Genomic DNA, 27,899 nt, shown 5'->3' with positions numbered 1-27,899 from the left:
TCAAGTTTAATTTCCTTATTTATATCTCTCCCAGCCAGCTTAACTCTTAGCAAATCTAGTCTTTCTAATATTTCAGTTTGTATTGGAGATGGAAAATGGCAAAATTGCCTAATTAAGGTATTTTCTTCCACGGAGAAAAGGTCCTCATCTTCATTCTCTTGAAATTACAGGTCTTGCAGGTGAGCATCTTTCCTTTTTAGTTTTTGAGGCTCTTGTTTCTGGAGACCAGGCCAGGTTCTGGGAGGTTGTTTCTCCTTACTAGGGTTTGCATGCTTAGTTTCCAGAAGGGGATTCGGTGGAGCCTTGTTTTCAAAAAATCTGAGAATGTTTATCTGGGCCTTTAAGAATATATATAAGTGCTTCTCATTGTAAGGAAGGATGATGTTTGGATATGGTCAACCTGCCGCCTATCGGAACAATCCTGGTATTTAATAAATAAAAATAATTGTCCGTTCATGATGGTTTGTGCTCGTAATGGTATTCCGGCTGTTAGATGCCATGCCACCCTGCCACCCGTTCTGTTTGTGTCTGCAAAAGTTTCGGGGTGGGCATTCTGCTTTGTCTCAGATTGGCACATGTCCTTTAGCTCACTGCAGAAATCGAGTTCTTCCTCTGGTAAGTACTGAATCTCAGCATGTGCGGGAAACCGTCAGAAGAAAGACTCTCCACGTAAGAACAGCTGGATAAAAGTTCTAATGAGGCTTAATTTTTAAAATTAACACAAGAATTAGGGCTGAGGGATGTAACAGCGTGGAAACACAGGATTCCAGCAGCTAGGAACAGCTTTCATTCTCTAGTTACAGATGGAACAGTCTTGTGGGTATTTGCTAATCGACGCACCAAGCCTTTACAGACCCCACAGGAACAAACCAGGGCTGACAATTGCAGAAAAACCCTAGTGGTTGTTTTCAGATGTAGCATCCTGGAACATTCCCACAGGGGCAAAACTGAATATTATAAGAGGGATTCAGTGTTGTGCTAGCAGGTATAGGCAAACTCCGGCCCTCCAGATGTTTGGGACTACAACTCCCATCATCCCTAGATAACAGGACCAGTGGTTAGGGATGATGGGAATTGTAGTCCCAAACATCTGGAGGGCCGAAGGTTGCCTATGCCTATGCTAAGGCAATTGTTCCATACCCTCCAACATTTCGCTAATGAAAATAAGGACATCCTATTCCATAATATATATATTTTTTACTATTTATACTCCACCCATGTGACTGGGTTACCCCAGCCACTCTGGGTAACATATATAAAAACCATAATAAACATTAAACATTTTTTAAAAACCTTCCTTATACAGGGCTGCCTTCATATGTCTTCTGAAGATTGTATAGTTACTTATCTCTGATGCCGAACTTGAAATCTAAGGCCTCAAATATAAATTAAATGTTCATAAATGTACAAGTCAAACACATACATAAGTATATAAATCACATGTTTGAAATAGTACAGGAGAACAATCCTGAAGCCATTTTGACTCTCCCAAATTGCCCTCAAATATTCCTCTGCAGTAAGGGAGGGAAATGGGGAAAGCCTTCCCATTGCCTTTTCAGTTGCAAATCCTGTCTTAAAGGGCGTATTTGTGTATGAATAGGGTGAGTCTTTGACCTGGATTCAGGAACTAAAGTATTAACCATCACAAAAGAATGGCCAGGATGCCCAGATAAAGCAATCAGTGACCATTAACAGATATCCTGGCAGACAGGATTTCTGCTGTAGACCGCCTCCTTCTGTGATGTATGTAGGATAGGGGGGTGGTCTTGGGCTACAGGGTGGGCAATTTGAGAAAGTATAAGGGCTTGCGCACCATTGTTCAGGGTTCTCCTCCCTCCTGTGTGTGGGGAGTGGGTACCCTATGGCAACAGTGCTTTTCTATTGCAATAAAGATCAGGCTACCGAGCAGCCTTGCTTCTCAGTATTCTCTGGTTGGCCTCTGTTATTTTCTCCTACCGATAATTAACCCACTTAAGGCCTCTATAGGGGCTCTTGGATACCCCATAAGGGGAAAGGAACAGCTTTTTCTTATAACATCTCCTTGGCTCAGGGGGTCACATAACTCCATACCTGCCAACATTTCTCCGATGAAAATAGGGACGTCATATACCCTTAGGGACGCAGGTGGCGCTGTGGGTTAAACCACAGAGCCTAGGACTTGCCGATCAGAAGGTCGGAGGTTCGAATCCCCACGTCGGGGTGAGCTCCCATTGCTCGGTCCCTGCTCCTGCCAACCTAGCAGTTTGAAAGCACGTCAAAGTGCAAGTAGATAAATAGGTACCACTTGGCGGGAAGGTAAACGGCGTTTCTGTGTGCTGCTCTGGTTCTCCAGAAGCGGCTTAGTCATGCTGGCCACATGACCCGGAAGCTGTACGCCCGCTCCCTCGGCCAATAAAGCAAGATGAGCGCCGCAACCCCAGAGTCGGCCACGACTGGACCTAATGGTCAGGGGTCCCTTTACCCTTTACTTTTACTATGTTGTTGTTGTTGTCTAGTCATGTCCAACTCTTTGTGACCCCATGGACCAGAGCACGCCAGGCACTCCTGTCTTCCACTGCCTCCCGCAGCTTGGTCAAACTCATGCTGGAAGCTTCGAGAACACTGTCCAACCATCTCGTCTTCTGTCGTCCCCTTCTCCTTGTGCCCTCCAACTTTCCCAACATCAGGGTCTTTTCTAGGGAGTCTTCTCTTTTCATGAGGTGGCCAAAGTATTGGAGCCTCAGCTTCATGATCTGTCCTTCCAGTGAGCACTCGGGGCTGATTTCCTTAAGAATGGAGAGGTTTGATCTTCTTGCAGTCCCTGGGACTCTCAAGAGACTCCTCCAGCACCATGATTCAAAAGCATCAATTCTTCGGCGATCAGCCTTCTTTATGGTCCATACCTTTACTATACCCTTCTGCAAATCTGGGACTGTCCCTGGGAAATAAAGACACTTGGAGAGGGCCTGGGCCTGCACCTCTTTGGTGACAAGAGGCCTGGCTGTCTCTCTCAGAACTGCAGCACTGTGAGGGAATGTCTCCCCCGTGCTCCCTGGCTCAGCGCAGTGTCCTTTGCATTGCAGCTCCCTGTTGATGGACCAGAGAACCCCGAGCCTCCGTCTGGCCAGAGCATGGGTGGTCGTGCTCTGCCTGCAGGGCATTTGTAGCTTGGTGCTGGCCGATCCTCCCGACTTGCTCTTGGATGGAGGTGCGTGGGCCCTGCCTGAAGATGCCGCCCAAGAGCAAGGCTACTACCTGCAGCAGCTCTTTGGGCAGTATGGCGAGAATGGCACCTTGTCCTTCGAAGGCCTCACTCGCCTGCTGCTGAGCCTGGGGCTTGGGAAGGTGCAGGTGGTGGAGATTGAACATGAGGAACTAGGCCACGGCCATGTGTCCCACCTGGACATTCTGGAAGTCCAAGACAACAAGCACTTGCATTCGCACTCGGCGCTGGAACACCTCGGCAAGACCCAAGCAGAAAGCGCCACCCCCACCAGGTAATCTCCTTTGACCTTTGTTATGTACTGAAGTTCTCACCCTGGGCCAGCAGGGGGATACTGTAGATAGTTCAGGTCCACATATGCAAATAAGGGAGACGTTCAGTGATTGGATAGTTACAGAAAGTTGTTACAGTTGCATTGTACTGGAGCTCTATATAAGCAGGCTGGCTGAACCCTTCAGTTCAGTTCTGTTCTGGCCTGTGAATAAACAAGAGCTGTTTGGAGAATCGCTGTGTCGTCTGATATGTTCACCCACAACTTAACAACCTTGGAAATATTTTCTTTGGCTTTCTGGCGGGGAACCTGCGTTCCTCCTGAGGTCACTAGACTAGGACTCCCAAGCACCACAGGTTCCCCACGCCCACCGGGCGGAAAAGCTTATTTCTTAATTACTGAGCATAGCACTCTCTGTTAAGTACAGTTGCCCGGCACAAGTCAGTGGTACGTGCTTCCGTCGCCACTGCAGAGGAGATTCAAGGTAAGATCTTTCTGGGCAGTAAACATCTTGCAATACTTGTCTTGCTTATCTCATTTGCTTGCAACAAAGCTAAAATCTTGCCGGAAGATCTGATCCCGTTGTTTTTCACTTGGCAACGGCAGCATGCATGCTGTTCAAACAGATTTCACAGGCTTGTTTTGCCAGGATGCTGTGATCTTGCTGGCTGGCTTAGCTATTGCAAAATATTAATTCGGCTCAATTGGCCATGCTTAATGAAATCTCAAAATATTTTAGCGTTGTCGGTAAAAATAGTCAGAATTGCCCATTAAATCTGAAGGAGGTAGATAATGTTCGAAAGAGGAAAGGTGGTAGAGATTAGACTTTAAAACTGGTTGTTAACAAGGCATCCTTCCTAAATTGCAGCACTTTGAAGTCAGTGGAATTTCGTTGGTCTAATTGAATCGCAGTTGTAACCTAAAGCATAAATGTTATTCTTCTCTGATGATGATTTTTGCATTTTCTGCAGGCCTGGAATCCCTCAGTTGGGCCCTGCTACCCAAATACCTGTTCATCCTGCACTCCGTGATGTCAGACCTGTCACCAAGCCTACCTTTTGGCAAACCCCAGAGCAGCCTGGAGGCGCCAAAGAAGACCTTTCCAAACCTTCCCAGGGCCACTCTGGCCTAAATCTTCTGGAGAGAGTTATTGCTTTGGATCACTCTGTCTACAATCACCTGCATGAAGATGTAAGTGTGAGGTGACCTGGTGTTTCATTGCCCAGATTTCCCTTACTGCAGGGAGCACACTGGATATACAGTGGTACCTCGGGTTACAAACACCTCAGGTTACAAACACTTCGGGTTACAGACTCCGCTAACCTGGCAGTAGTACCTCGGGTTAAGAACTTTACCTCAGGGTAAGAATGGAAATTGCGCACTGGTTGCAGTAGGAGGCCCCATTAGCTAAAGTGGTGCCTCAGGTTAAGAACGGTTTTGGGTTAAGAACGGACCTCCGGTGTTAAGTTGTGGGTGAACATATCAGACGACACAGTGATTCTTCAAACAGCTCTTGTTTATTCACAGGCCAGGACAGAACTGAACTGAAGGGTTCAGTCAGCCTGCTTATATAGAGCTCCAGTACAATGTACAATTTTCTAAAACTATCCAATCACTGAACGTCACTTTCGATCCCTTATTTGCATAACTATCTACAGTATCCCCCTGCTGGCCCAGGGTGAGAACTTCAGTACATAACATCTGGAACGAATTAAGTTCGTAACCAGAGGTACCACTATGTTGGAGGACAGGAAGAGGAGTGGTTGATTTCTGTGCCAATAAGGAGGTGCCCAGAAACCCTGCCCTCTTTAATCCTAAAGTTGTAGGAAATAGTCGTGGCCTGTGGTCCTGAACGACTTCACAAAATAGCTCCATTACTATTAACTCTCATCCCTAAGTTTAGTGGAAGGTGGGGAGAGGACTAGTTAATTGACAGCATTCTGGCTTTCTTGTACAGTGGTACCTCGGGTTAAGGAGGTTGGTTCTTAACCTGAAACTGTTCTTAACCTGAAGCACCACTTTAGCTAATGGGGCCTCCCGCTGCCGCCGTGCCACCAGAGCACGATTTCTGTTCTCATCCTGAAGCAAAGTTCTTAACCTGAAGCACTATTTCTAGGTTAGCGGAGTCTGTAACCTGAAGTGTATGTAACCTGAAGCGTATGTAACCCGAGGTACCACTGTATACCCAGCTCAGGTTTAGTGTGCCATTGCCATTCCTTGCTCAAACCAGCCTCCTTCAGCCTTGTGATGATGGCAGTAGATATGAGTAACACGGTGGGAAGAGCATCTGCTGAAGCAATCACGTGACCATGCAGTCATCTTGGGCATTTTGTTTATTCGTTTTCCTTAAACTGCTTATATCCCACCCTTAAGCCAGAGATCCCAGGGCAGGTAACGACATGCAATAATGTTCTGCGGAACAGAGTGTAAAACAATGCATAAAACCGTGTTTGTTCTCAGGTGATCAAATTCACTCCAGGACCAAACACTTTGGACGAGGAGTCATGTTTTAAGCTGGTGTCTAAAACACCCTCAGGTAGCACCCTGTCCCACCCAAGGGACGATGAGGAACAAAGGCCATAGCTGTCAACCGTCCCGTATTTGGCTGGAAAGTCCCTTATCCCAGCGCTGCATCCCACTGCTGTCCCGTATTAATGATGTCCCTTAAATTTCCCAGGTTTCAAAGGAAGCAGCTCCTCTCCCTCCCTCCCTGCCGGCCAGGGAGGAGGGAGGCTCCAACTGTGTTGCTTGGCTGCATTGCTCACCCAATAAGGAGTCTAAGAACGACTGGGGGGTGGAGCTTGCATGCCTTGTGCCGATCAAATTGGCCGCGTTGCCTGGGGACTTGCCTTTGCTCAGCGCTTCCCAGCGGAGAGGGGACGGTGGTTTTCCTTGCTGCATCCCCTTTGCCGGGTTGCTGCGCTGTGGGAACCACCGCTTGAGGCTTCGTTTGGCTGCTGGCTGGGCTTTCTGCCTTTGGCCTGGAGGGGCTCAGAAGCTGAACATACCTGTGCTTGGAAAATCCCTTATTTTGACTGCTGGTCCCTTATTTTCAAGGCTGCTGGTCCCTTATTTTCAAATCTGTAAGTTGACAGCTATGAACAAAGGCAGAATCTTTGGTGACTTGTGGCAACGGTTTGATTGCAACAAGCAAGATGGATAGCACCAAGGGGGAAAGTGTGGGTTTGGTATAAATCAGCAGCAAGGATGGCAGAAGGGAGAGATTAAACGTGAACCTAGATCTGTACTAGGCCATTATTCCCCTCACACATAGCACATTTCCTGGAAGCAGTTGTAGAAATAATTATATATTTGTAATTATAAATGTCTGAATGTGATACTGTACCTCTGCGTTTTTAGGCATGTTGTGTGATACAGGTGAGTATTTGTTCTTGTTTTGCATTTTTAACCCAGATCTCCTAGAGAACAATGGGTCTTGCTGTTGTCTATTGCCCCCTTCCCCCAATTCTTCATGTTGTCACTTTTCAACTCATTCCCCTTCCAAAACTGGAAGGGGAATGAGTTGAAAATTAATTAATCAATTAATCAATAAAGTCGTTTTTCTTCTTCTTTGTCTTCAGTGTCTCAACGTATCACAGCTGCTAGTCAATTTTGGGCTGAACTCGGTCTCCAAAATCACGCCAGAGCAGTTCACACTGCTGTGTCCTGCTTTGCTCTACCAGATTGACAGCCGCGTTTGCATCCAGCACTACGATGAGGTAGCTTTCGGCATGGCAGGAAGTTCTCTCTGGAGTGGTAAGGAACACAAGCTGTCTTCCTCGTACCCTGACCCAGGAGGGGCCTTGGCTCCCAGCTCCAGCCTTACCCTTCTGCATCAGCCCCAGTACTGGTTTTGCGCCCTTAATTTTCATTCATCATTCCCCTGCTGACTACAGTCCTTCGACCCTCACCCCTACCTGCCCTTCAGTTACCACCTCTCCCATTTTGTCTCCCATTGTCATTGGCTTTCCAAGGAGTTCTCGGTTTGCAAACCCACATCTTGGGTCTGATCCAACATATATATATATATATATATATATATATATATATATATATATATATATAAAGGTAAAGGGACCCCTGACCATTAGATCCAGTCGTGACCAACTCTGCGGTTGCGGTGCTCATCTCGCTGTATTGGCCAAGGGAGCCGGCATACAGCTTCCGGGTCATGTGGCCAGCATGACTAAGCTGCTTCTGGCGAACCAGAGCAGCGCACGGAAATGCCGTTTACCTTCCTGCCGGAGTGGTACCTATTTATCCACTTGCACTTTGACGTGCTTTCGAACTGCTAGGTTGGCAGGAGCAGGGACCGAGCAACGGGAGCTCACCCCATCGCGGGGATTTGAACTGCCGACCTTCTGATCGGCAAGTCCTAGGCTCTGTGGTTTAACCCACAGCACCACCTTTGGAATATATATATATATTCCAAAATACCCCTCCCCACAAAATGTGTGTACTATGCTGTCCTCTCAAGAATAGCTCAGAATCTTCATCAAGGGCCCTTCGGGATGACCTGTTACTGAGCGTTCATCCCGATAGGTTTGCAAAGATGACGTGTCAAAGCAAGTGCGATCCTGCACTTCCCAGTTGATTTCCCCATTACTTTTGTTATCGTAAAACAACAACAACTCTGACCTTCTGAGGAAGCAGGTTTCATGTGCAAGACCTTCCAATCCACTGTCATTGTGTGACCTCAATTTGGCAGTATGTGATTGAATCCCACCTGATAATAGCAAGAGTCTGGAAGCGACGTCAGACTAACTGGGTGCAGAGTGGATACTGAGTACAATTTCAAGTGTATTGGCTCTCAGGATGCTTCAAGTTAATGTTCGAGCTCCAGTTTGGGGGGGGGGCTCTTATTCAGTGTTTCTTAAACACTAGACAATTAGATTCTCACCTTCAAAGTAACTAGATTTTCTGCGTTTCCTATCCCCCACGCCCATTCCTGCAACCTGGAAGTAATCACCATGGCACCAAGATGTTTTTGGACTATCAGTCATCCCTGAACATTGGTCATGTTGGCTGGGGGCTGATGGGAGCTCTTGTCCATCGACATCTTAAAGACACTAGGCTGGCTACCCTTCTATATACCGAATTTCTAGGCTGCTGACATTGCCAATAGTGCTCAGAGAACTGGAGCCCTTAATTGTTTTAGGCGGCAGATAATTAGTTGTCAGGTTGCAGGAGAAGTGGCATGAAAGTCCTTTGGAACATGTGGAGAGGTGGGGCAAATGAGGACATGACTTCGGCCCCCACAGTATGATCCAGCAGGTTGTTGGTTTTAGTTCTCTTGTTCCTCATCCAATCTTGCTCATCCTCTTTGTTCTCCACAGGTCTGGGCTGGGGATGTTTGGCTATCACCCTGACTAGCTTGCCATCTGCCCTGGCCATAGTTCTCGTTCCTCTCTTCAACCGCGAGCTCTTCCATTTCCTTCTCGCTTTCCTGGTGGCCTTGGCTGTGGGGACGCTGTGTGGGGACGCACTGCTGCATCTCTGGCCACACGTATGTACCAACTGTTATGCATTCAATGGTCTGTGTTTGCCTGAGCTTGAGTCTGGATTAAGCATTCTGAGCTCCTGTGTTCTGATTCGATACATGATGTCCAATCACAGAATATTTCAGGGTTTGGGCCTCTGCCATTGGCCCTTGAACTCTGAGTCGTGATTCGCAGCTTGGAAGTTTAGACAGCCAATCACGTTGGGAGTGGGAGTGGCCCAGGCTTTCAGAAATGTATATAAGCAGTTGGCCATTTCCTGGTTATGTAGTTCAATAAAGATTCTTGCTGTTATCACTGTGTCTTACCTTGTGGCAACCTGTGTACACTTCACCAACCCTCTCTCCCAAATCTTTGTGGTATGATTTCTCTTTGGGGTCTCCTGTGGAGGAAGACAAGGTGGGATAGATGTACCCCAACCTTCTCCATATCATGGTGAAACCTGGGATGCTCGGAGAATGCCAAAGGGGAGCATATTGAGTTTCTGTTTCCCAATGCCGGTGAATTCCCATCCGGAAACCAATGTCCCCACTGTGGATGGATGTGTGGATCCAGAATTGGCCTCCACAGTCACTTACAGACTGGAAGACAATCTTACTTGGCTACAAGTGATCGCCAAAGAAGAAGAAGACTCTCATTCCCTTACGCGAATACACTGCCAGTTTAGACAAAGCACCCCAATACAACTGTCATGCCCTGTAATATTCCTTGGGCATCTGGTCCAGTATACCTGAAGGAGCGTCTCCACCTCCATCATTCTGCCCAGACACTGAGGTCCAGTGCCGAGGGCCTTCTGGCGGTTCCCTCATTGCGAGAAGCCAAGTTACAGGGAACCAGGCAGAGGGCCTTCTCGGTAGTGGCACCCGCCCTGTGGAACGCCCTTCCACCAGATGTCAAAGAGAAAAATAACTACCAAAGTTTTAGAAGACATCTGAAGGCAGCCCTGTTTAGGAAAGCTTTTAATGTTTAACAGACCAGTGTATTTTAATACTCTGTTGGAAGCCGCCCAGAGTGGCTGGGGAAACCCAGCCAGATGGGCGGGGTATAAATAATAAATAATAATAATAATAATAATAATAATAATAATAATAATTATTATTATTATTATTATTATCATCTGGGAGGCCACCGTGAGAACAGGATGCTGGACTTGATGGGCCTTTGGTTTGATCCAGCAAGGCTCTTCTTGCCTTCTTATCTCCAACACTGTGGAGTTTGGAACTGACAGGGTCAGAACTCCGAGGTGTCCTGTATCTAGGGGGAGGAGGGGGAGTAGAAGGAGGAGCTTGTCGCAGAGCAGTGACTCACAGTGTGTGACGACTTCCAGACTTCCTTTCACTTCTCGCTGAGCAGCAGCTTGGCACAGAAGCTGCGAGTGTGTGCTTTTGGAAGCACGGCTGAGAATGCCTCCAAGTTCCGATGGAGGAGACTGATTTATGGCTTGTAAATAAACGCTTCTAGAGATAAGAACCGAACTGTCTCTGGACTTGATTTATCCCTCATCTCACACGGACAGGACCGCTGCGACTCTGCTCCCCTGCCAGGTCAGCTTCTGAACAGAGCTGCGCAAAGGGAAGCGTGACTGGACGCAGGGTTTGATTTATGCAAAGGTTATGGAAGTATCGCGTTTCCTGATAAGTGTGAGAAGGGAGAAGGCTGCCAGCGACGTGTTGCTGTGATCTGCTGCCAGAAAGGGCAGAAGGGGGATGCCGGAGAGAGGAGCCAAGAGCCAGAAGAAACGGCTGCTTCAAAGGTCCGGCTTGCTGGCAAACTTGTGAGTACGCTGAAGCCCCGGGGGAGGCAGAATGGCTGCTGCACAGGAGCAGCAGAGCCAAGAGAGCTACCCCGGTGAGAGGCTGAATGGGGCCAACTGGGAGGCCTGGTCAAGAGGAGCACGGGGGTGGTTTGTGGCCACAGGGCTCTGGAGTTCAGTCCAGAAGGAGCTGGCCCCACCCATGCAAGCTACTGCTCTGCTGAGTGAAAGAGAGCAGAGAGAGCTTTGCCTGCTGAAAGCAAGCGTGGACGCTTTGCTGTTGCCCCACCTGGAGGGCGTTAAATCGGCTCAGGCCGCGTGGCAGGTGCTGAGGAGCCTGTGCGAAGGCTCAGCAGGAGCCAAGGGCCGTGAGGAAGCCGAGGGCCAAGGGAGCAAGCCCCAGGCTGAAGGGAGAGCCAGACCAGAGGGGGCTGTTCCGGGAAGCTGTTTCTCTGCTTCGACACGTCTGTGTGATGGACTGTGTGCTGGAGAGCAGCTGAGAGCTGTGGAACAGGGCAAAGGCTGCACCCCAAGAGCGAGTGGGGGGGGCAGGCCAGGAAGGCCATTCCAAGAGCTCTGAGAAAGCGAAAGGCTTCGAAAGTTGTTTGTGCTTTGAGACGACGTCCAACAGCGCTGGGAAGCATCCGCTAGAGGCCCAGGCTGCCAAGGACACTGGCCGGCGTGGAATGTCAACAAAGCAGGTTCCCAGGGCCGGTTCCCAGCAACGACGTGGGAAAGCAGCAGGCCAGGAGAAAAACAAAGACAAGGCGTCTTATCACCTCACAGCTGCGCTTGCGTCTCTGAGAAAAAGCAAGAGCCTTAGCCGGGGAGAGGCTGTGGCCATGGCAACCGATGGGAACGTGAGCAACGGCATGGCATCTGTGGAAAACAACCAGAGACACTCTTTATCTCTCGTTGTGGATTCCGGAGCGTCGCATTGTCTTGTGACCTCTAGAGGGCTGTTGAGGAACTGCAAGACAGTTAAAACTGGACGTTATGTTACTTTAGCAGATGGGTCTCAAAGACCACTGACTGAAACTGGGCTTCTTTATTGTTCCTTTTTAGATCATTGGGTAGAAGCTTTTGTGGTACCAGAGCTTGCCCACTCTCTTTTAAGTGTGCCAGCCCTTATGGCTGCTGGGTTTGATGTTTTGTTTTCTAACAATGTGTGTTCCTTCTACAGGAATGGGAAGAAGATTCACAGTGTCCAGAGAAGAGGCACGCTCTTTCTGGTCGAGATGCCCATTGAAGATGGGGCTGGTGGGAAAATGGGGCTGGTGGAAAATGGGGCTAGTGGAGAGTCCATTGACGATGCCCAAGGGCAGTGTGCCAATGTCCCACCACACCATGATTGTTTACACTTATGGCATCGCAGGTTTGGGCACGTAGGGTGGTCGTATGTGAGGAAGGCCACAGACAACACTATTGGGTGCAGGTTCAAGGCATGTGACAAATACCTAGATTGTCAAGCCTGTAAGCAATCAAAGGTCACAACATGCTCATACCCCAGGTCTGAGAGGAAAACCAGTAAACCCTTTGAACTTGTGCATGCAGATTTGTCGGGCCCCATGCCGACACCTTCGTTAGCTGGTTCTAAGTGGGTTTTGCTTTTGGTTGATGATTTTACAAAACATGCGTGGCTGTTTGCTCTGCAACAGAAGTCAGAGGCAGCTGCACTGATCAGGGATTGGATCACAGCGGTAGAGCTACGGTTCTCTACCAAAGTAGTTTCCTTTCAGTCTGATCGTGGGGGAGAGTTTACAGGTTCTGCGCTGCAATCGTTCTTCAGGCAGAAGGGTATCAGTCATCGACTGACGGCCCCCCACTCTCCGCAACAAAATGGGGTTGCAGAGAGGAAGTTTCGCACGCTACAGGAGTCAGCGAATGCTATGCTGGCAGACTCAGGTCTGCCACAGCGCTTTTGGGCTGAGAGTTATAGGACAGCATGTTTCCTGCAGAATAGAGTGTTCAATTCCAGTGTAGGTGAGACACCATATTTTCTGCTGCATCGGAAAAAGCCCAAAGTACATTTTCTGCGCACTTTTGGGTCAACAGCTTGGGTTCTGATTCCAAAGGCCATGCGCAGAAAAGGTGAGCCAAGATCCAGGAAAATGATCTTTGTAGGCTATGAGCCGGGTTCAAAGGCGTGGCGCTTCGCATACCCTACTGGCAACCAGTCCAGGCTGCTTATTAGTGGCAGTGCTGAGTTTTGCGAGCAGAGTGGGTGGAAGCGGCTTCACGGAAATCCGGATGTTCTGGTAGAATCAGATGAGGAAGAGGAAGAGGGTGAGGCTGAACCTGTTGCTGATGAGCACAGTCCACAGCCACAGAGTCCAGAGCCGGGATCTCCAAGGGAGAGGCTCCGTATCTCTCCAAAAGGGAGTCCCAGGACCCCTCCACAGGTCTCTGTCAAGTCTGAGCCAAGAAGGGAACCATCCCCGCCAGCAGAACCAGCTGTTCGCCCTAAACGGCGCAGCAGGTCAGAGGGGGATGATGCTGACATAGAGGATAGGGGGGTTGATCCAGGTGAATCAGGCGCAGTTCCAGAATTCACGCTGAGGAGGTCAGCAAGATCAACCAAAGGGAAGCCACCTGAAAGGTATGAAGCCACAAGTGTCTGGGTTGGTGTGGCTAGGTGTGAACCTGAATCCTTTGAGGATGTTCAGAAGTTGCCTCGGGAAGAAGCCAGCAAATGGCATGAGGCGATGCAGAAGGAGATGAACTCAATGGAGTCTCTAGGAGTGTTCTCACTCACACAGCTGCCGGCTAACCAGCAAGCTGTAGGCTGCAGATGGGTTTACCGTCTTAAACCCACAGAAGCAGGAGAGCCACAGTACAAAGCGAGGTTAGTGGCGCGTGGATTTACGCAGAGACGCGGAGTCCACTTCACAGAGGTCTATTCGCCGACTTCAAGGGCGGAGACTTTGAGAATGCTTTTGGCAATAGCAGCACAGAGAGGTTGGAAGGTGAACCATTTTGATGTAGATGTCGCCTACCTGAACTCAGATCTCCAGGAGGAGTTGTACATGCGTCCTCCTCCAGGGTTCGAAGTCAGTGAGCCAGGCGTTGTGTGGCGGTTGCACAAATCCATCTATGGGTTACGCCAATCTGCCAGGAATTGGAATATGTGCCTACATGAAGCCTTAGAAAAGCTAGGTTTTAAGAGATCTCTTGCAGACAGTTGTCTTTACATTAGAGATTCAGGCTTGCAACAGCAAGTGGCACAGGTGTTTGTTGATGACATTTTGCTGATGACAAGAACAAGTGAACAGGTAGAGAAGTTTGCTAAGGAGCTTGGTAAGCGGTTCAAGCTGAAGCAACTTGGAGATGTCAAGTCCTATCTAGGCGTAGAGATCACAAGAGCAAGTGATGGAAGCTTTTTGCTTCGCCAGAAAGGTAAGATTGAACAGTTGCTTGAGAAGTTCAGGATGTCTGATTGTGCAGGTGCCAGATCACCCATGGAGACTGGGTACGTGAAGGAGTGTCAGCAAGTAAAACGCGTGGTGTTCGAAAACACTGAACTCTTTCAGTCAGCTCTGGGTAGTCTGTTGTATCTGTCACAGTGGAGCAGACCAGACATAGCGTTTGCTGTCAATCTGCTCAGTAGAGAGGCTTCAAGTCCTAGTGTGCAGGCCTGGAATGGTGTTAAGCGGGTGCTACGTTACCTGCAAGATACCAAAGACTTTTGCCTCAAGATGTCAGCTGAGGGTGATGTCAAGCTGACCGCCTGGGTGGATTCGGATTGGGCTAACCTTGAGGACCGCAAATCAGTGTCAGGCCTAGTGGTGAAGTTTGGGGACTCAGTGATTGGGTGGAGGTCCCGAAAGCAAAGTCTCATAGCGCTTTCATCTACTGAAGCTGAATTCAGTGCGCTATCAGAGGTTTGCAGAGAACTGGAGTTCTATGTGTGTTTGGTCGAGGAAATCTGTGAAGAGGATTGTCAGCCCGTTGTGGTGCATGAAGACAATCAACCATGCCTTAAATTAGCTGAGACAGGGCAATTCAAAGCGAGGACCAAACATTTGGACATACGCTTCCGAAATGTATGTCAGAGCGTTCATGAGGGGCTAGTTGCTCTGAAATACTGTCCCTCAACCAAGAACCTCGCTGATGGTTTCACAAAACCATTACCCTTCCAGAAGCACGAGGAGTTCTGTGAGGGTCTGTGTATGGGGAAAGCATTGTTGGCTATTGTCCCCAGATCCAGGACAAGAGGGGGTGTGGAGTTTGGAACTGACAGGGTCAGAACTCCGAGGTGTCCTGTATCTAGGGGGAGGAGGGGGAGTAGAAGGAGGAGCTTGTCGCAGAGCAGTGACTCACAGTGTGTGACGACTTCCAGACTTCCTTTCACTTCTCGCTGAGCAGCAGCTTGGCACAGAAGCTGCGAGTGTGTGCTTTTGGAAGCACGGCTGAGAATGCCTCCAAGTTCCGATGGAGGAGACTGATTTATGGCTTGTAAATAAACGCTTCTAGAGATAAGAACCGAACTGTCTCTGGACTTGATTTATCCCTCATCTCACACGGACAGGACCGCTGCGACTCTGCTCCCCTGCCAGGTCAGCTTCTGAACAGAGCTGCGCAAAGGGAAGCGTGACTGGACGCAGGGTTTGATTTATCCCTTGTTCTTCATCTCATGCATTTCCCTGTCAGCCCAAACCCAGGAGACGAGGACCTAGAGGGAGTGGTCCTTTCTCGGAAGGCCTTGAGGGTTTTCATACATTGCCTTTCAAACACTCTTGCACCATTTATGTGAGCATATGGCCACTCTTACCATAAAAAAGAGGGATTTGTCAAGGCAGCTGAGAGCCCTTCTGACCAGGGTAGTTTTTTTATAGTTGCTTTTAAGGTGCAGCTGAAGTAAGAACTGCTTTAGGCCCAATGAGCAGAGAAAAAGAATACCTTCTAACCTTTCTTAATGATTTCTGCGCAGCGGAGAATCCAATTTTCCCAGTGGGGAAGAAAGACATTTTGTGGTCTGTGGAGTGTGATTGCTTATCTAGCTAATATGAAGCAGGGATGGGCAGTCTTTTTGGTTCTGAGGGTGGGTCACACTCACATGCAGCCCTCCTCCATCTCTTACAGAAAGAGAGACCCCACACAGAACAGAAATCCCATCACCCGTCCCATCTGTTTGGCAACTAGAAGAGCTCAGGAGCTCTGCAACAGAAGATGCTTTTCTGAGATGTAAAGAGGTTGTCCCTGTGAACAAATAATGTGGTTGCTATTCTAGCCACACATCCTAGCTAATACTCTTGGACCTTGAAGAGGTTCTTATACTGAGCTGTGAACTCCACACATTGGAGCAGGCCATTAGCCCTGATCCCTCTGAATACCAGTTTTGGGGAGTCAGACATGGGGAGCGTGCTGTTGCACTTAGGTCCTGATTCATAGGCATCTGGTGGGGAGAAAAGAATGCTACACAAGGCAACTCTTTGATCTGATTCGCTGGATCTCTTAACCTTTTCTTTAAAATAATAATAATACAGTGGTACCTCAGGTTAAGTACTTAATTCGTTCCGGAGGTCCGTTCTTAACCTGAAACTGTTCTTAACCTGAAACACCACTTTAGCTAATGGGGCCTCCTGCTGCCGCTGTGCCGCCGCTGCACGATTTCTGTTCTCATCCTGGAGCAAAGTTCTTAACCTGAAGCACTATTTCTGGGTTAGCGGAGTCTGTAACCTGAAGCGTATGTAACCTGAAGCGTATGTAACCCGAGGTACCACTGTAATCGTATTTTTTCCGTGTCTAAGACGATATTCTTTGCTTAATACTTTTAGTCCCAAAGTGGGGGACGTCTCCCACAAAAAGCTTAGCAACTTTGGTGATCCGATCTCCCTACAAAAATATCAACACGCTTTGTTTTGAGGGGGCAGAGACCAAAGGGGAAGCTCAGTTGGTCTGTCGCTTGCTTGCCTGCTCTCTCACTTGCTTGGGGCAATCTGGAAAGAGGAGCCGAGGTGAGGAGCCCACCACCCCATGGACAAGGCGGGCAAGAGAGAGCAAGGCCCCCGCCTCAGAGCACTCTCTGTATCTTCTCAAAAATTTATGTGCTTCATCAACTCTTGTAAACTTAAACTTTTCCCCTTTATAGTGAAAGGAGATCCCTCTTGGAATTTCCACTTCAATTCAATTCCATTTTTCCGTAATGCCTGTGACAATGGTTTGTAATGGTCACGTTTTTTCAATAAATGAAGCGGGACTTCTTTCAAAATGATTATAAAAGCTCCATCAATGCACAGCCTTTTCTCTCTGTTTTTCTGTAAGATCAAATTCATCATTTCTCTATCTTTAAATATAATCAAACAATCTCCTGGAAATTTCTTTGCCTTAACAGTCCTTGTTTTAATTCTAAAAGCATTCTGAATTGTCTTTCTGATGTCTTCCACTTCCATACTTAACCATTGTGCAATCTCCAATGTTAGCCTCTCCAGAATATTCTCCCCTTGTACTTCAGGCACGGATCTCAATCTCAAATTTGATTTTCAACTTTCTTAAAGAGTTTTCCAGCAGTACAAAACTGGACATCTTTTTGACTGAGAGACTGATGGAGTGATTTCTTCATTCTTGGTTCAAAAAATAAAATAAGGGTCACCTTATACATGGAAAAATACGGTACTTGACTGTTTATTTTCTGAATTCTCCCATTCTCCGCTCAAATGAATTGTTTTCATTCAGGCACAGGCCAGGCCCCATGGACTTCTCTCACCGAAACAAGAACCAATGACCTTGGCGGAAGACGCAGTCCTGAAGGGCCTCTGTGTTCTGGGCGGTATTTACCTACTGTTCCTCATTGAGAATCTCATGGGAACGCTCAAGAGGATTCAAGTCAAAAAGGTAAAGAGATGGAGCGGCCTGCCAGTGGCCTGGGCAACCTGATGGGCTGGCCAGGAGATTTCAAGAAAGTGATCCCGCTCCTGCCAATCAACTTAGTTCTCCCCATCATCTTCCTTAATGTCCCAGGCAAAAATCCTATTTCCATGTGGGTCTGTGAAAGGATCCCTTTATGCTGTTATAAGAAAAAATGATTCCTTTCCCTTATGAGGTATCCAGGAGCCCGTATAGAGTCTTTAAGTGGGTTCCCTATTGCTAGGAGAAAATAACAGAGGCCAACCGGAGAATATTGAGAAGCAAATTGGCTAGTAACCCTGCCGCATGGTCCTCACTCACCACACGCAGGAGGGGAGGAGGAACCTAGAACAATTGTGCGCACGCCCTTATATAAACTTTTGAAATTGCCCACCCTGTAGTCCAAGGTAAAGGTAAAGGTACCCCTGACTTTAAGGTCCAGTCGCGGATGACACTGGGGTTGCACGCTCATCTCGCTCTATAGGCCGAGGGAGCTGGCATTTGTCCACAGACAGCTTCCGGGTCATGTGGCCAGCATGACTAAGCCGCTTCTGGCAAACCAGAGCAGCGCACGGAAACGCCGTTTACCTTCCCGCTGGAGCGGTACGTATTTATCTACTTGCACTTTGACGTGCTTTCGAACTGCTAGGTTGGCAGGAGCAGGGACCGAGCAACAGGAGCTCACCCCGTTGCGGGGATTCGAACCCCTGACCTTCTGATCGACAAGTCCTAGGCTCTGTGGTTTAACCCACAGCGCCACCCACGTCCCCCTATAGCCCAACACCACCCCCCATCCTACATACATCACAGAAGGAGGCAGTCTACAGCAGAAATCCTGTCTGCCAGGATATCTGTAAATGGTCACTGATTGCTTTACCTGGGCAGCCTGGCTATTCTTTTGTGATGGTTAATACTTTAGTTCCTGAATCCAGGTCACAGGCTCACCCTGTTCATACACAAATACATCCTTAAGACAGGATTTGCAAGCAAAAAGGCAATGGGAAGGCTTTCTCCATTTTCCTCCCATACAGCAGAGGAATATTTGAGGTCAATTTGGGAGAGTCAAATTGGCTTCAGGATTGCTCTCCTGTACAATTTTAGACACGTGGTTTATATAGTTATGTATGTGTTTGCCTTGTACTTTTATGAATATTTATTTTATATTTGGGACCTTAGAATTCTTATAACAATGCCATGCAGTCTAAGCTACGTCTAGCCAGTCAGAAGCTTCTCCCATGACCGAACCAAAAAAAGAGGAGGAAGAAACAGCTAATACTGTGTGTTTTAAGTGTGTGGTTTATGGTGTGGCCCGTGTTTTGGACTGAACCACCCATGCTAAACCTGTGAGCTTCACTTCTGCTATTTGGATGATAATTAGCAAGGTCACCCATAATTAGCAAGGTCACCATTTGGCCTGTTGGCGCCAGGTGTGCAAAATCTCTGTGGCAGTGGTTGTTTTAAAACAACAACCACACACGTTTACTGGAGAAACCTTCTGCTCCAGATAATGTCATGTTTTGTGTCCACCACCAGAGGGAGACACCACTGCTATACTGTACTACCCAACACCTCTAGGGGGAGACAAAGTATTGCAGCATCACTAGGCTGGGCTTCTCATGACAACCTCAGCTTAGTGCTGCTTAGTCATCAGTTTTGCTTTCTTTCTGTAGAAAGGCGCCACCGGAAAGCAGCTTGAACCATCTCCAGCTGAGGTGGGTGACAACAGCACTGCTGGTTTGAGGACATCTCATGGTGAGTCACAGAGTCTGGATTGCTTTAGGTTTCTATTAGTATCATGGCTTTCTTCTGTGCTCTTAACTGTGAAAAGTTTTGTTGTCCCCCTACAGAAGGATTCATGTGGCTGCAATCCATGCACACTTTGTGGAATTAAAACACAGCTAGGCATTAGGTTGGAAGGAACTTGTTTTCTCTAGTGTCTTTCCTTCAACCAAGATCTGCCCATCTGTTGGGCAGGTGGGGCAGTTGTCCCAGTGACCGTTGTCCAATGTCTCTGCTGTTACTATTTTCCCCAGCAATATACTATACTTTAGTCCTTAACCCAGCCCAGGTGGTATAGTGAACATGTTGTTTAAATGACCTCGGCCCAGTATACCTGAAGGAGCGTCTCCACCCCCATCGTTCAGCCCGGACACTGATGTCCAGCTCCGAGGGCCTTCTGGCGCTTCCCTCACTGCGAGAAGTGAGGTTACAGGGAACCAGGTAGAGGGCCTTCTTGGTAGTGGCGCCCGCCCTGTGGAATGCCCTCCCATCAGATGTCAAGGCAATAAACAACTATCTGACTTTTAGAAGACATCTGAAGGCAGCCCTGGGGGAGTTTTAAATGTTTGATGTTTTATCATGTTTTTAATATTCTGTTGGGAGCCACCCAGAGTGGCTGGGGGAACCCAGCCAGATGGGAAGGAAGGAAGGAAGGAAGGAAGGAAGGAAGGAAGGAAGGAAGGAAGGAAGGAAGGAAAAGGAAGGAAGGAAGGAAGGAAGGAAGGAAGGAAGGAAGGAAGGAAAAGGAAGGAAGGAAGGAAGGAAGGAAGGAAGGAAGGAAGGAAGGAAGGAAGGAAGGAAGATTATTCACTGTAGAAGGCCTTTAAAATTCCTTTAAGCTTCATGTATTAAAAAACTCAGTGTACAGATGAGTTTTTTCCAAGTTTCTCTCTTAGCTAATCTGCTGCTTCATAGACTTGTTGCAAGGACAATATGGAACGCCTTTGCAACCCGTCTTTGGAACGGGTGGGAAAAGACATCTAGCTAAACACAGAGCAGAGCAGGTGATGGCAGAAAACATGTTTTCACAAGTCCATCCGGACGGACCAGAAATTATTTTGGAATGCATCCTACAGTTGCATGGGGGGGGGCTGTAGCTATTTGGGGGAACAGCACCTGTTTCATATGGAGCCTTGTGGGTCTGCCGTGGGTCAAGCTGAACAGAAGTAGCTGACGAGGCCAAGGTCCGCTGTGCAATCAAGCTGTCTCTGTGTTTAGCCCATGAAATATACTTGGAGTCAAGTGTGGATTTCATGCTCTTTATTCAGCTCATAGTAGTGAGGAAGGGAAGTTCCCCCAAATGTCTGCTTTATATACATTATTTACACAATGGGCCCCATGTGATTGGCTAATTCTGGGATTCTCCTGTAGGCCGATCAGGTTGCGGATTCACTTCCACCTGGAGCTGGATTGGGTGGCTCCTGCTGACCAATCAGACTGCTGCATTCTGGATCCTATTATTCTAGGACCAATCAGAATGCTGCATTCTGAACCCCATTGTTCTAGGACCAATCAGACTGCTGCATTTTGGATCCCATTCAACTCAGTACATAACAGCCCATTATCTGTGAGTTCCAAGAGTGCATCCACAGTACTGCTTGCTTAGTCACAAATGCCAGCGATCTGTGCCAGGGTTAGGGGTGGGCAAGTGGATCTGATATTTCCCTGCTTGGTTTGGGTGTCAGGTGCTGAATCCCAGAGCCTGACGGTGGCAGAAGGAGGAGCTGACAGCCTCTACGGGGAAGTCCAGGACTGCTCTGTCCAAATTCGCAGCTCAGAAGAGTGTGGAGGAAGCTCAGAGAGGCAGGAAGAAGAGCTCCATCAGCACCATGCTCATGGGCATTCCCACAGTCCAGCTGGAGCCCTCAAGGCTGGGATAGCCGACATCGCTTGGATGGTTATTCTAGGGGATGGGATACACAACTTCACAGATGGACTGGCCATTGGTGAGTGGCTTTGAGCCAGGGCTAGGTTTCTGCTTGTGCCAGAAGCAAATAATAATAATAATAATAATAATAATAATAATAATAATGGCAGGGCACAATCCTACAAAAGTTAGGCTGGAACCAGAAAATTATTTTTCAGAGGTTGAGAGAAATTACTTCCATTTATTTATTTGAGTTTATAAACCACTTAATAAAGACATCCCTAAGCAGCATACAGTGACGCGGGTGGCGTTGTGGGTGAAACCACAGAGCCTAGGACTTGCCGATCAGAAGGTCAGCAGTTCGAATCCCCGCGACGGGGTGAGCTCCCGTTGCTCGGTCCCTGCTCCTGCCCACCTAGCAGTTCAAAAGCACATCAAAGTGCAAGTAGATAAATAGGTACCGCTCCGGTGGGAAGGTAAACGGCATTTCCGTGCACTGCTCTGGTTCGCCAGAAGCGGCTTAGTCATGCTGGCCACATGACCCGGAAGCTGTATGCCAGCTCCCTTGGCCAATAAAGCGAGATGAGCGCCGCAACCCCAGAGTCAGCCACGACTGGACCTAATGGTCAGGGGTCCCTTTACCTTTAAGCAGCATACAAAGAACAATTTAAAATAATCATCAATGTGCGAATAAAAACAACAAAATTGGTTTTCCTTATTTTCATTTACATGTCTAGATATGCTTGCTGCACCAAAGGAAGCTTTTAAAAGGATTTGAAATGGCATAATGAGAGTCGCGAGCTTCACATGTAATGGACTGTAGTCTTCCTCTTCTGTAGTGTCAAGTGTTGCCCTTGTACTACTCAGCAGGGAGGAGGGCGTAAAACTATAATGAGCTGACTCTGCCCATCATTGGCTGTGTCACCAACTACTAATAGCCTCTCAGCACCCCTCCCCCCCCCCCCAGTGGGTACTGGCTACCACCACTGGTTCTCTCCAGCCTTCAGTTCCAGAAAGGCTTGTGTTAGACCTCTGTCACAGAATCACAGAAGCTTCCCACTTAAATCCCAGATGGTTGGACATAATCGTAAATACCTTCTTTCTTCTTCTTTGGCGATCACTCAAAGCCAAGTAAGACTGTCTTCCATGAACACGGTTTTAACAGTGAGTCCGTAAGTGACTGTGGAGGCCAATTCTGGATCCACACATCCTTCCACATAGGTTTCTGGGCGGGAGTTGATCACGGTGAGGGTTTGCGAAACATGACTTTCTCTTAGCGCATTTCTCCCTTGGTCCTGAGTTTAAGCCTCTTCAAAGCCCATGACACCTTTGGTAAAGACTGTTCTCCAATTGGAGCGTTCACAGACCAGTGTTTCCCAGTTGTCAGTGTTTATACCACATTTTTTTATATTTGCCTTGAGACGGTCTTTAAACCTCTTTTGTTGACCACCAGCATTACGCTTTCCATTTTTACGTTCGGAATGGAGTAGTTGCTTTGGAAGACGATAATCAGGTATCCGAACAACATGACCAGTCCAACGGTTGATGTTGAAGAATAATTGCTTCAACACTGGTGATCTTTGCTTCTTCCAATACACTGGCGTTCGTTCACCTGTCTTCCCACTCGAGTGAAGACAAACTAGTTCAGATGACTTGCGCCAATCCACCTGGAGAGAGGGGAGAGGAAACGCCTCTTTTAGGTTCACTTACCTTTGTAACCCTTTTCTCCTAGGAGCTGCTTTCTCTGATGGAATCTCCAGCGGTTTAAGCACTACGGTGGCAGTATTTTGCCACGAACTGCCCCATGAACTTGGTAAGGAAGATCCCCAGCTTTATTCTTCAGGCTTTCCTGACCTCTCTTACTTTTAAATCTGCTTTGTTTTACTATTTAATATTTTAAAGATTTGGGGCTCAGTTTGTGTGTGTGCATTTTTAAATGTCATTCACACACCTTGGGTGCAAATCTCCACTCTCATGTTGTGGCTGTAGGCTTGGCCATTGGTGGATTTGATATAAACTCAGATCCAACAAATCTTTTCCTATGGTCCTGCGCTTCTGATGACAGAAGATGATGCTGATGATATCAGTTAATCCTATCATATCCTCCTGTCCGGTGTCCAAGGAAGACTCCACCCCTTTACTTGGATCTGCTCTGGTGTTGTGGTTGCTCCTGCCCTTCTGTTGAACCCATGCCATTCTGGGTTTGTGGGTCCCACCCATGTGACCTTACCTGATGCTGTGGTTACAGGCAGGGCCGGATTTAGCTTTGATGAGGCCCTAAGCTACTGAAAGTAATGGGGCCCTTTATATGTCCAGCTGTCCTTTGTCACAGCGGGTGGCGCTGTGGGTTAAACCACAGACTTGCCAATCAGAAGGTCGGCGGTTCAAATCCCCATGACAGGGTGAGCTCCCGTTGCTCGGTCCCTGCTCCTGCCAACCTAGCAGTTTGAAAGCACCTCAAAGTGCAAGTAGATAAATAGGTACTGCTCTGGCGGGAAGGTAAACGGCGTTTCCGTGCACTGCTCTGGTTCGCCTCGGCCAATAAAGCGAGATGAGCGCCACAACCCCAGAGTCAATTAAAAGACAGCATATGCATGGCACATTACAATTACCCAAAGAGGCAGAAAAAGCTTCAAGTCGTCCACAATTTGCAAGTGGTCCATTGGGGTGGGGGGAAGGTGGATTTGGGGATCACTGGTTTTAGAGACATTGCTTGGCTTTGAGTTAGTTAATGGTGCCTCTGTGAAGATGTGTCCATTGCACTCTTAACTCCTCTTTTCTTTGGCAGGGGATTGCGCTGTCCTGCTGCAGGCTGGCATGCCAGTCCGACGGGTCTTCCTCTTCAACCTGCTGTCTGCTTTCCTGGCTTACTTGGGCGCAGTAGTAGGGACGCTCATTAGTCGGAGCACCGCGCAAGTCACGCCCTGGATTTTTGCCATCACGGCTGGTATTTTCCTGTACGTGGCACTGGTGGACATGGTAAGGACAGCCGCCTCTTTGCAAACTTCTCCTGTTACCATGACATTAATCTTTTGGGGACCCAGGGTTTAGTTATTCCCTACCTGGGCCTCGGGACACGGGTGGCGATGTGGGTTAAACCACAGAACCTAGGGCTTGCCGATCAGAAGGTCGGGGGTTCGAATCCCCGCAACGGGGTGAGCTCCCATTGCTCGGTCCCTGCTCCTGCCAACCTAGCAGTTTGAAAGCCCAAAGTGCAAGTAGATAAATAGGTACCGCTCCGGCAAGAAGGTAAACGGCGTTTCCATTGCGCTGCTCTGGTTTGCCATAAGTGGCTTAGTCATGCTGGCCACATGACCCGGAAGCTGTACGCCGGCTCCCTCGGCCTATAGAGCGAGATGAGTGCCGCAACCCCAGTGTCGTCCGCAACGGGACTTAGCCGTCAGGGGTCCCTTTACCTGGGCCTCTTGGTTGTTCCACCACCCTCAGCAGCTCGGGTGTGTGTGTGTATGTGTGCGCGACCAAGGAGAGGGCCTTCTCTGTGGCAGCCCCTCATTTGTGGATACCCCTCTCTTGCAATTTTATTATACAACTTTTGTGGAGTGATGAAGACACACCTCTTTATCCCGGCTTTTAGCACTGAAGATATCTTTGCTAGGCATCCACTAAGCATCGCTGTTATTGTCTCTTCAAGGAGAACAGCCTTTCTGGCTTAACTGCAAGCTGCCGTAACAGCTGCTGCCAAAGACATAATGGCCTTTTGTTGTTTTTTTCTCGCCCTCTCTCTAGCTGCCTGAAATGCTGCAGAGGAGCTCTAGCAGGGGCAAGAAGGGCTCCCTTGCCCACTTCCTTCTCCAGAACCTGGGCTTCCTCACTGGAGGAGTCCTCATGGTCTGCATTGCTCTCTTTGAAGGGCAGATCAGTTTCCATTTGGATGGGTAGCCCTCTTCAGCAGGAAACTCCAGAACGCAAGACGGATCGAAGGCGACGCCCCCTCCGACTTCAAGCACGATTGCACCTTTCCTCTTAACTCTATAAGAGGGGCTACAGATTTGCTCCATCTTCCTGTCCGCAGGAGTTGGAGAAAGAACTCAGTAGGAGAGAACAGAAGGAACAGCTTATTGTCCCCATGTTTTTGTGTGGCAGCAAAAACAGGGTGCCAAACTGAGGGCGACAGTGCCTTTACCTAGCCTTTGTGGCTTGGATGAAAGGAAGAAAGTTGTGCTTAGTCGCTGCAATCAACATGTTGAAACCTCCTTGTGCTTTCTAAAGAGCACTAGTTTGCTCGAGAGAGACTGGACCTATTGCCACCTCGGAATGCAATGTGAGAGAGAATTATTCGAAGGACTACAACTTAATTAGAGAGCCACTGATATGCAATGGGGGCCTTTCATGTTTTGGAGCTGAGTTTCCCCAGCAAGCTATTTCCTGTAATCTAAGGATAGAGAACCAGCAGCTGTTGCTGGACTACAACTCCCATCATTCCTGTCAGCCTTCCTGGCTGGGTCCAATGGCAGTTGGTCTAATCCCTGATGTAATCTATCAGTGTCCTGAGCATTCATTAATATTTAAGTTGGCATTAAAAAAGGCAACTGGTTACCAAAAGCCTCTACACGAAAATTTCAGGTTTGATGGAACAGTGGTCTCTCTCTCTCTCTCTCTCTCTCTCTCTCTCTCTCTGTGTGTGTGTGTGTTAATGCAAGGAAGCCTGGACCTCTTTAGTTATGGGATGGGTGTGTTTGTGTGAGCAGCACATGACAAAGTTCTTAAGGACAAAACTCATCCTTATAATAGGAGATTCAGAGGCCTGCTGCTTTAAATTCCCCAGTGATAACCCCACCTGGTTTGCCTGCAAGGGCAATTGCTTGAAGTGCAAACGAGCCAAGTTGTTGTATCCTTTGCACAACTCCTCATGTACCCCCTACCTAGAAGGAAGCCTAAAAACTCCTCTAAATAACAGAACACCTTCATTAGTTGTCCTCTACAGAATTACAGAATGGGACGTGGGTGGCGCTGTGGGTTAAACCAGAGCCTAGGACTTGCTGATCAGAAGGTCAGCGGTTTGAATCCCTGCGACGGGATGAGCTCCCGTTGCTCGGTCCCTGCTCCTGCCAACATAGCAATTCGAAAGCACGTGAAAGTGCAAGTAGATAAATAGGGACCGTTCCAGCGGGAAGGTAAACGGCGTTTCCGTGCGCTGCTCTGGTTCGCAAGAAGCGGCTTAGTCATGCTGGCCACGACCCGGAAGCTGTACGCCGGCTCCCTCGGCCAATAAAGCGAGATGAGCGCCGCAACCCCAGAGTTGGCCACGACTGGACCTAATGGTCAGGGGTCCCTTTACAGAATTACAGGACTGGTAGGGAATCTCAGCACTGTGCCTCCTATCTCAGCAGCCACTGAGAATCAAGGCCATATATGCCGCCAACAGTGGCCTGGGCACTGGTCTCTAATTTCCATTCAACAGCAAACAGGTTCCCGGTTCCCCACACACAACCTTGCACACCTGAACTGTTCCCCACCCCCACCCTGGTATCTGCACAGGACAACTTAGGTGAGCAAGGAGAAAGAGAGCCTTCAAAGTCCACCTGTTGCTTTTCACACTGGGAGTGTAGGAAAGAAAAGGACGCTCACAATGCGTTAAGATGGAATTGCACAATAAGGGCTAGTTGCCCTGGGAAAAGAGGGAAAGCGGTCTCTCCCGTTTCCGTGGAGGGTAAGTAGCTGAAATGGAGGATGGCCTTAAAGGCAGCTCAGAAAAGAGGAAAACGTTAGTGGGTCAGTTTCACACTTAACTTTAGGGGCATCCCAGTGTCTTTGGTCATCCAAGTTTGATATTGGTACATAACTTAAGCAGAATATCCAATACAGTGGTACCTTGGGTTAAGTACTTAATTTGTTCTGGAGGTCTGTTCTTAACCTGAAACTGTTCTTAACCTGAAGCACCAGTTTAGCTAATGGGGCCTCCCGCTGCTGCTGCGCCGCCAGAGCACGATTTCTGTTCTCATCCTGAAGCAAAGTTCTTAAACCGAGGTAATATTTCTGGGTTAGCAGTCTGTAACCTGAAGCGTATGTAACCCGAGGTACCACTACAGACGGCCCAAGAGATTGAAAACGAAACATTGACTCCCAACTATTATTAACGGTTCTCGTTTTGTTAGATTTACAGCCTGCCCTTCACCAGGTTGAATTAAAACTAAATCGAAACTAAATCACGGGGCGAGACCTGGCAAGGGATATAGTGCTTTCCCCTTGTCCCCAAACGTGCTAAGCAAACTGCCTCCAATTCTGTTCCAGGGGAAAGTTCCATTGTGCAGCTTCTCTGGTTGGAGGCAGCGTGCTTCTGAATACATTGCTGGAAAACTGAAGGAAGAGGCCATGCTTGCATGTTTCGCATAGGCATCTAGCTGGCCACTGCAAAAACCGGATGCTGCACTAGATGGAGGCACAGGCCTGCTCCATCGGGGTTCTTCTCGTCTTCTTATGTCCTTCTGTTCATGCAATGATCCAGATACCTCAGGTTCCCATCCTTAAAAAGGAGTTACTTTAAGTACAGGTGAAACTCGAAAAATTAGAATTGAGAGACCATTTAAAGGCTCAGGAACCCACTGCAGCTGTTATGGATTGAATAGCTACTGCACCTTTTCACAATAATGTAATTTTCTGAGATTGTTAATTTGGGTTTTCATCAGCTGTATGCCATAATCATCACAATTATAACAAATAAA

The 27,899-nt window shown here is 48.2% G+C and overlaps 1 protein-coding gene across 2 annotated transcripts in view; it reads left to right on the top strand.

The window, feature by feature from the left end:
• Positions 1-25,794, top strand: part of SLC39A5 (solute carrier family 39 member 5) — a 39,200-nt gene extending 13,406 nt beyond the window's left edge. For both annotated transcript variants that reach the window (XM_083599254.1, XM_083599253.1), the window contains exons 2-11: positions 3,063-3,476; positions 4,445-4,664; positions 7,055-7,229; positions 8,810-8,979; positions 17,400-17,558; positions 19,241-19,322; positions 21,035-21,295; positions 22,949-23,029; positions 24,005-24,195; positions 24,964-25,794. In XM_083599254.1, the coding sequence (XP_083455380.1) occupies positions 3,073-3,476; positions 4,445-4,664; positions 7,055-7,229; positions 8,810-8,979; positions 17,400-17,558; positions 19,241-19,322; positions 21,035-21,295; positions 22,949-23,029; positions 24,005-24,195; positions 24,964-25,116 (1,896 nt within the window). In that variant the 5' untranslated portion in view covers positions 3,063-3,072 and the 3' untranslated portion in view covers positions 25,117-25,794. The remainder of the gene's footprint in view (positions 1-3,062; positions 3,477-4,444; positions 4,665-7,054; positions 7,230-8,809; positions 8,980-17,399; positions 17,559-19,240; positions 19,323-21,034; positions 21,296-22,948; positions 23,030-24,004; positions 24,196-24,963) is intronic.
• The last annotated feature ends 2,105 nt before the right edge of the window (positions 25,795-27,899 follow it).

This window comes from Podarcis filfolensis, assembly GCF_964270895.1.
Source record: "Podarcis filfolensis genome assembly, chromosome: 2".
NCBI lineage: Eukaryota > Metazoa > Chordata > Lepidosauria > Squamata > Lacertidae > Podarcis > Podarcis filfolensis.
The sequence above is the reverse complement of the archived record's forward strand: the minus strand, read 5'-3'. Positions and strand labels throughout refer to the sequence as shown.